The sequence below is a fragment of the Pseudorasbora parva genome, chromosome 3, assembly GCF_024679245.1.
Source record: "Pseudorasbora parva isolate DD20220531a chromosome 3, ASM2467924v1, whole genome shotgun sequence".
Classification (NCBI taxonomy): Eukaryota; Metazoa; Chordata; class Actinopteri; order Cypriniformes; family Gobionidae; genus Pseudorasbora; species Pseudorasbora parva.
This window is the reverse complement of record NC_090174.1, coordinates 7,377,662-7,386,246: the sequence shown is the minus strand read 5'-3', so window position 1 is coordinate 7,386,246 and position 8,585 is coordinate 7,377,662. Positions and strand designations below refer to the sequence as shown.

Here is an 8,585-nt window from a genome sequence, read left to right as displayed (position 1 = left end):
AGAGAGACTAACATTAGCATAGATGCCACTCTTTTTTATGATGTAACGAGTACATCAGGTGTTATGGAAAGTGTTCCCAGTTTCCGCTGACCTAGTTAATGCAGCCTAACAATCAGTTAATTGATTTGAATAATGTAAGTAAAAAAAAAAAAAACTATGTGTATGCCATAGTAAAGAGATGCATTTTTAGTCTAGATTTAAACTGACAGAGTGTGTCTGCTTCACGAACAATACCAGGAAGAATGTTCTAGAGTTCAGGTGCTAAATAGGAAAGGATCGACCGCCTGCAGATGATTTAGATATTCTTGATATATATATGTATGTATATATATATAATTGTTTTTAATAAATATGCGCTTGTACATATATATACAAACAAAAATAAAAAAGCTGAATTTATTAAAAGACCCGTTTAAAAGTTTACAAACGCGGTTCTTAATACCGTGTGTCGTTCCCTGGATGATCCATGGTGCGTGTTTTGTGATGTTTGCTCTCAAGGCTCTTCCCCTCGTTTGTCCTGAGGAGTTAAACTGTCCAACGTTCTTCAGAAAAATCATCCAGGTCCTGCTGGAGAGGGTTCAAATATGCAAAAGATGCTGGAAAACTGAAGAATGTGCCGGACCTGGAAGATTTTTCTGAAGAACGTTGGCTAGTGTAACTGCTCAGGACAAACAAGAGACTCAAGAACAACCATCACACAACATGGCCCATCCAGGGAACAACACAGTATTGAGAATCAATGATTCATAAACTTTTGAATGGGGAAATTTGAATAAATTCAGCTATTTGTTTTCTCGTAGACAATATGTAAAAAAGGGTTTATGTAAAATATCTTCTTCAATGCAGTACACCTTTAGGCGTCTTTATAGAGTCCATGCCTCTGAACGGATTTGGCAGGACGAGGACAAACAGCATATTACCCATTGTTTAGGCATGGTTTTGGCATGGTTTTTGGTTCAAATAATGTGCACAATATGCATACTAAAAAAAAAATCATGCAAGTCATATGGTAGCGTACAATTCCAAACAAACACATTGAATGCATGTTGAGTTACACAAACATCACACAACTTCGTGGATCCAGAACTTTATTAAACTGATGTTGCATTTCAATATGGTGATGCTGTAATCACAGTCAGTTAATCGATCGCAAAGTATGAACTGAAGCGAAGCAGGTGGGAGGCAGTTTACCTTGAACAAGCCCTCAGAGCTATAAACCTCTCCCCCTCAGATAGAAGTGCATTATATAATACAGTAATAGCAAAGCATTCGGATTCAGAGACAGACAGATTTCTAACAGGCCTACTATGTGAAAATTAATCACTGATGGCAAGCTAATGTCATATCGCTCCCCTCTCTCCTCTTCTCCTCCAAAGCAGAGAAAAAAAACCCCACATACAAAAATCATAAGAGGACAGATTCAGAATGACATATCTGCATTAAACATTACAAAACAATACTCAGGAAAAAAAAAGAAAAGCAAAAAAAAAAAGACTAATATTAAGATGTAAAAAATAAATAGCAAAAAAAGGGCTTTTTAATATGAAGGCTCAAATCCACTCCTTTAACACTCTGACGTCACTAAGGCTAGATCTTTCTGTTCCATGAATACTGTAATACCTGAAAACCACGACACTAATGCATGAAGTGTGGAGGAAAGACTGTTGCATTTTCAATCCAATTAAGGCTTTAAAAAAAAAATACATTCCTTTTGGAAAGAGTGGGAGGAGAAGGGGTAGGGTGCCTGTTAAATTTGGTGTTAAGTAGTAAATAATTTGTTTGGAATGCCGCCATCCTTCGTATTCTTCTGTTGTTGTCCTGTAGATGAAAAATGTCCTGGTTTTCTTCTGGTTCCTTGGATCACCGAATAGCTATTAGCCCAACATCTATCAGTTTCTGAATTTTCTGAGCGATGACAGGGTTCTTTAGATGACTGGATAGACAGAAGAAATTGCAGAAGAAATATGATTTAATTTTTATAAACAATTATATTTGTGCAAATTCCACAAAATCAAGAACATGTCTGGTATGTATAACATTTTTATTTTTGTACATTAATTTGAATGTTTATAAGTACAGACTTCTGGAAAGCTTTTTTTAAATAACAGGGAAAAAAGCACCTCAAAAGTAAAACTTCTGTGCAGCGGATCTATATCTGTAAAATTCTCAAAGTTAGATATAGACCGAGAAGACTGCTTTAAATGTCTATCTGTTTCACAGTTATTCTTAAACCCTATGGTCTATATCCATAAATCTGGTCTTATTTTAAACTAGACACTTGAAATTGTGTTGTGTTACCCAAAAGTTTTAACTCAAAGTAGTATAGAAACAGAGTAAAAAAGGGAGAAATGTGCATGCAAGTGACTCACATTTTTTTTTATTCCCTTATGGAAAAACCATAGGCCCTGAAAATAACCTAATAAAACTGAATGTCTGATCATGTTTTGATTCAAAACTGGAGGACGATTCTCTCAAAAATGTATCTTCTGTAAGCTTTTAAGTAAGAAAAGTAGATTTTTATTAAAATAAATCAGCAATAAACTGCTCATTTTAATGGATATACAGTTCCTGAACAATTAAAGCAACTATTTACAGAATTAACTAAGTGTAAAAAACTACTTTAGTTGATATAAACGTATTAAAAAAGTCTGTCATAAGTACTATTCGCACAGGATTAGTATTATCTATGGACCTCTGTGATTTAGAAATGACTCCCCATCATCTGAGTTTTGCGTGGCACATTCGCACGGGATAAGCAAAGTTTGTGATTTTACTTGAATTTAATGACTTCTCCCAGATATGATGTCAAGACTTGTAAATGTTTTTTTCGTTATAGATATAGCTAGGGCTGGGCGATATGACGAAATATATCGTCTGGACGATAGAAAATGTCTATCGTTTTATATAAGGCTCTATCGCTTACGCCACGATAAGGCGTTTATGGCAGAATTTTACGTCAAGATGCACCTCACGCCACGGCTTGCCCATGCACGCTGCAATACATAAACAAACATGGAGGAAGACGGTAGTAGACGTAGTTCAGACCAGGGTAATTCTCAGAGTAATTATGCCAGAATAGTGGCATAAGCGCTCAAAACAAACTTCAGACACAGACGATGCAACGGGCTTTTACGCGTGGCACACTATAGCCATATATTGAAATATTTTAATGGCAGGTGTAGGGATGGCGAAAACTAAACATTTTCTTGACCGACCACCGAGCCTCATTAGCCGGTTGAAACCGGTTAACCCGATTAGTTTAAAATATGCTGCGCTATTTGAAATAACAGCCGCGAGCCGCGCTCCCTCTGTCTCTCTCTCGCTCTCTCACTCACAAACACACGCGCTGCCGCCTCCCTTCCACTCACGTCACTTTTTTAAAATCCCCCACAGCGCGAAACACGAGTCCCGCAAACGCGCCGCCGAGGAGCTTGTTTGTAATCTGAGGACAAATGGCTCCTTAGTTTCGAAATGGTTTGGGTACAAGGTGATCGCGTTGAAAATAAAGGCGTTTGTCCAGCGTTAGAAGCTCATTTGAAACATTGCCGCGGCTCATTTAAGAAAATGACAGCTCCGAAGAGACACCGCTTTAGTTCGAGGTAGTGCTAACAATAATAAAGAAAGAAGATCAACACCTTATGTTTTACCACTGAAATGAAGATGTAATATATTTCCAAATGTAAGCCCATCTTAAGCGAATTGCACGCTTCTTACTGTCGTCTGCTCTGGCTCTAACCTCGAGTGTTTAGTCTGTTTACTTTTTGCAAACCTTGTGAGCGCGCAAACCCAAACGCTGTGACCTCGCGCCAAATGTTTTTATTGGTTTATTAAGTACAAACAGGCGAGTTATGAAAAATTGAGTGCGAGGGATGTGTTCAATCACACAAAAAGATTTTGGAATGAGACGGCTAACTAGCGTTTAGTCCACTGTCTATAATAGCCTAATTTAGAGATCACTTTTTTATTTATTTTAACCGACAACTTTGATCGGTTAACGTTGATACGGTCAGCCATCGGTCAAACGGTCATCGGTTAACATTCCTAGGCAGGTGTTAACTTTACCAACAGTCTTGCTTTAAAAAAAGGTTCTAAATAAAATAAAAATGTAGTCCATACTACCTTTATTTGTTTTGTATATCATTTCAAACTGCATTTCCACATTGCAATTTTGTATAGACTATTCATAAACTGAATTAACAGAAACATTGCTATATCGTTATGCATATCGTTATCGGGATATGAAATTTTGGCCATATCGCCCAACCCTAGATATAGCTGTACAAAAATCATAAACAGGCATCAATGTCGTTTTGATTATTATAGTAATAATTTCGTTCAGTTAGACAACAGACGCCATGAACTGAGCACAGACCAGCGGAAGGAGTAGGATTTCATTTATCACGAGTGAGAAGCTGACAATATGGCGGAAGATTCAGTTTCAAAGCTAAATGTAAAGGCGCCCATTTAAACGAGCTTGTCATTGTAACCTACTGTTATGTTTTTCATTAAGAATATTATTGATGTTAATATTAAACGCACCATTCAAGCAATTTGCTCCTAAATTGGTACTCATTCTAAAGTGAAAGTATAATCCGTGGGGCGGCACGGGAATTCATAACGGTGCGCATTATTACGGAGCCTCCATTCTTCGTGAAAAATAAAGATAGAAATGTGCACAGGAAAAAAAAAACTTGCAAAAATGATATACGATCCGCCTAATCATGCCAATTCACAGAGATGTCAATTCACACGGGACTAATATTATCACAGGACCTCGGTGTGCGGCGAAATATGCTAGGTAATTTGCGGGGGAATTTTTACTTTACAGATTACAGACATGGCCGATTTGCACAGGATTAACATCACAGAGAATTTTAAATAAATTAATGTTTAAGTTGATATTTACAAGAAATATTGTAACTTTTACTAACTTTTAACTGCTGTAAAAAGCACCTTATTTGTTTTAAGTGTTTGCAAACCATATGTTATTGCACTTTTGTTCATATAGCAGCACTTTTGTATTCCTGATTTTTGCGCATACTGCGATTAATCGTTTTAATCGTTGACCAGCAATAAAAACTAGATCATCATATCAAGTTTGAAAAATTTTATATAGACACAGCAAATAGTAGAAAACGTGTATGGATTCAGTATCTCAGTGGATATTACTCTTGCCAAGCTCTGATTTCTGAGAGACGCATGGAGACGATAATGTGGCTATTTGGTTTGCGCTTATTAATAGTGTTTACTCATTCACTTCACACACTCATTATCGAGTAATGATTTAAGAGGTTTATGCATAATATCATGCATCCCACTGGCTCACCACCTGTTATCTACGAGTGAGTGTGCCTGGCAAATCTTTTTTTTCTATTATTCAGGCAGAATTGGTTATGCGTTTCGAAGCCATAGACTTTCCGAGTAAGATATCCGGCTTTGGGGACTTCCTTAATCTGGACAGAATGTGGAGGGAAATCCTTTTTTTTTTTTTTAACCTTAATTGGTTTTGAGATTCACCAATTTATATTTTATAAAACAAGGTTTATCAATGCACCCCCTTTCCACACTACACAGTTTATACTTCTCACTAATTGGACACACCCAGCTCAGTTCATACACAGGGATGAAGCTCCGTGGAATCAGTAGCGCTAGGACAGACTAAGCCGATCAAAAAAAAAAAAAAGATTCAAAATATGATCTTACTCGCTGAGGGCCTGTGGGTCTTTCTGCATCTGCTCTAGGATCATGCGCATGGCAGGATCACTCATGATCTGCTGCACCTCTGGGTCGGACATGGCCCTCCGTTTCACATCCTCTGGACTGTCGTTACGGCTTGCGTGGCTCATCATACATCGTTGGATACCCTCTGTGGCCTCCTGTAGCGACGGAGAAAATATTAGCTGTGTGGGGCCATCTTTACCAGAACAATCCTATTATAATTCTGAGAGATGCATTAGTTGTGCCATCACAGAACAGAGCTTGCATACCTTTGAGCTGGAATCAAGATCTAGAGCTTTCTGGTACACATCCATTGCTTTTGAGAAGTCCTTCATGGCCTCTAGTGCAGCTCCCTTGCGTGTGTAACCCTTAACTAAATAAAGGGAGTGGATAGCGTAAGGTTTTTTTGCACAAAATAACCTGTCACTGGGAAGTTAAGCAAACATAATGTAAAGCACTTACTGAAGTTGGGGTCCAGTTTGATGCACTCCTCACAGTCCTGATAAACAGACAAATGGTTGAGCGTTAAAAGAAAGAGGACAGAATGGAAAACAAGTCATCTAGTTGACTTCACTAATTCTAGAATGTATTTATTTTCTTTTTATTGACAGTGCCGGAATGCGAATGTGACTTTCTTCTTTCTGATGAACACAATTGGAGTTATGTTAATAAACGTACTGATGTTTCCAAGCATTATAATGGCAGTGAAAGGACGAGTTTGAAGGTCAAAAAAAATAAAAATAAAAATAAAGAGCATCCATCCATCATTCCATCATAAACGTACTCCACACAGCTCCGGGGGTTAGTAAAACGCTCGTCACTTCAAGAGGAGGCGTGCTTTTTTTTGCGCATGCGCCAACTGCGGTGGCAGCAAGTCTGAGTAGCTCCGTGTGTGTTTGTGTTGCGATTGTATTAATAGTTAACGCTAATAGTATGGGCGCGATAATGTATTCGCGGGAAGAGCTCCTTCACCTGCGGGGAAGTGGAAAGTCCAAAGGTATTATTCATCCTATCCCGCGTGAACTCAAGAAACCTTTCCGTGGACGCCGTGCGGGTGTCAAGTTTAGGACCAGGAAGTGGAGATATAAGCCTTTCCTACCAGCGATCATCATGGGGAATATAAACTCTCTACCCAATAAAAGCGATGAGATGGAGGCCCTGGTGAGAATGGACAGAACTTATCGTGAGTGCAGCCTGTATTGTTTTACTGAGACGTGGCTAACTGATAGCATTCCTGATACTGCTGTTAGTATACCGGGTTTTACCATGGTACGGGCGGATAGGGATCCTAGATCGAGTGGTAAAACCAAAGGAGGTGGACTCGCACTGTTTGTGAATAATAAATGGTGCTGTCCCAGTCACATAACTGTGAAATGCAAGGTTTGCTGTCGGGACATAGAGGTGTTAGTGGTGAGCTTGAGACCATATTATGTGCCACGGGAATTTTCCCACATTGTCGCCATTGTTGTTTACATCCCTCCGCGCGCTGATCCTATAGTAGCGGGTGACGTCATTCAGGACACAGTGGCAAAAAGTCAGTTGCAACATTCGGAGGCAATGTATGTTATTTCGGGGGATTTTAATCATGTGGACATCAGTACTCATCTGGGTGGCTTTATGCAGTATGTAAACTGTCCTACAAGACACAACAACACACTGGACCTGTGCTATATTAACGTTAAGGATGCTTATAATGCACTGGCCCTGCCCCCACTTGGAAAGTCAGATCATAACTTGATTTTCCTTAAATCATCGTACAGACCCTGTGTGAGGAGGCTGCCTACAACCAGCAGATCATACAGGAAATGGACTCCAGAGACTAGCGAAGCTCTGAGGGACTGTTTTCAGTCTACGGACTGGAACACACTTATGAATACACAGGGGACTGACGATAATATTGATAGGGTAGTGGACTGTGTTACTGATTACATAAATTTTTGCACGGATGTGGTAGTCCCTGTAAGAACAGTGAAGTGTTTCCCGAATAATACGCCTTGGATTACGAGTAGCATTAAGAACCTGCTGAATCAGAAAAAGGAGGCATTTAAGGCTGGTGACAGGGACAGGGCCAGGACTATTCAACATGATCTGAAAAGAAACATAAGGAAGGCCAGAGGGGAATATAAAAGGAAGTTGGAGAGGAAACTTCAGAACGGCAGTACAAGGGAAGTGTGGAAGGGCATGAGAGCCATTACTGGCTTCAAGGGGAAAGGGGATGTGATGTCAGGGGATACTTTAATGGCCAATGAGTTCAACTGCTTTTACAGCAGGTTCGATCCTGCATGCACTCCCTTACCATCTCTAACCAACAGCTGCACCATCCCTGCTGCTGTCTCTTGTTCTATCCCACCAAGCGGCTCTATCACTGATACTTCCGCCTCCTGCTCTGTTCCATCCAGCGGCTTGACCGTCTATACTGCTGCCTCCGGCTCTGTTCCATCCAGCAGCTCTGCCACCTATACTGCTGCCAACTGCTCTGTTCCATTCCGCAGCCCTACCATCTATAATGCTGCCAACTGCTCTGTCCCATCCTGCGGCTCTACCATCTCTACTGCTGCCTCCGGCTCTGTTCCATCCAGCAGCTCTACCATCTCTACTGCTGCCTCCGGCTCTGTTCCATCCAGCAGCTCTACCATCTCTACTGCTGCCTCATGCTCTGTTCCATCCAGCGGCTCTACCATCTATACTGCTGCCTCCTGCTTTGTTCCATCCTGCGGCTCTAACATCTATACTGCTGCCTCCTGCTCTGATCCACCCAGCGGCTTTACCATCTATACTGCTGCCTCCTGCTCTGATCCACCCAGCGGCTCTACCATCTCTACTGCTGCCTCCTGCTCTGTTCCATCCAGCGGCTCTACCATCTCTAC

General features: G+C 40.4%; 1 protein-coding gene across 1 annotated transcript in view; it reads right to left on the bottom strand.

The window, feature by feature from the left end:
- Positions 1-1,071: 1,071 nt before the first annotated feature.
- stip1 (stress-induced phosphoprotein 1) overlaps positions 1,072-8,585 on the bottom strand; it is a 30,858-nt gene continuing 23,344 nt past the window's right edge. The window contains exons 11-14 of the mRNA XM_067437716.1: positions 6,181-6,217; positions 5,988-6,091; positions 5,704-5,876; positions 1,072-1,933 (exon numbers count right to left, since the gene is read on the bottom strand). Coding sequence (XP_067293817.1) covers positions 1,861-1,933; positions 5,704-5,876; positions 5,988-6,091; positions 6,181-6,217 — 387 coding nt within the window. The 3' untranslated portion in view covers positions 1,072-1,860. The remainder of the gene's footprint in view (positions 1,934-5,703; positions 5,877-5,987; positions 6,092-6,180; positions 6,218-8,585) is intronic.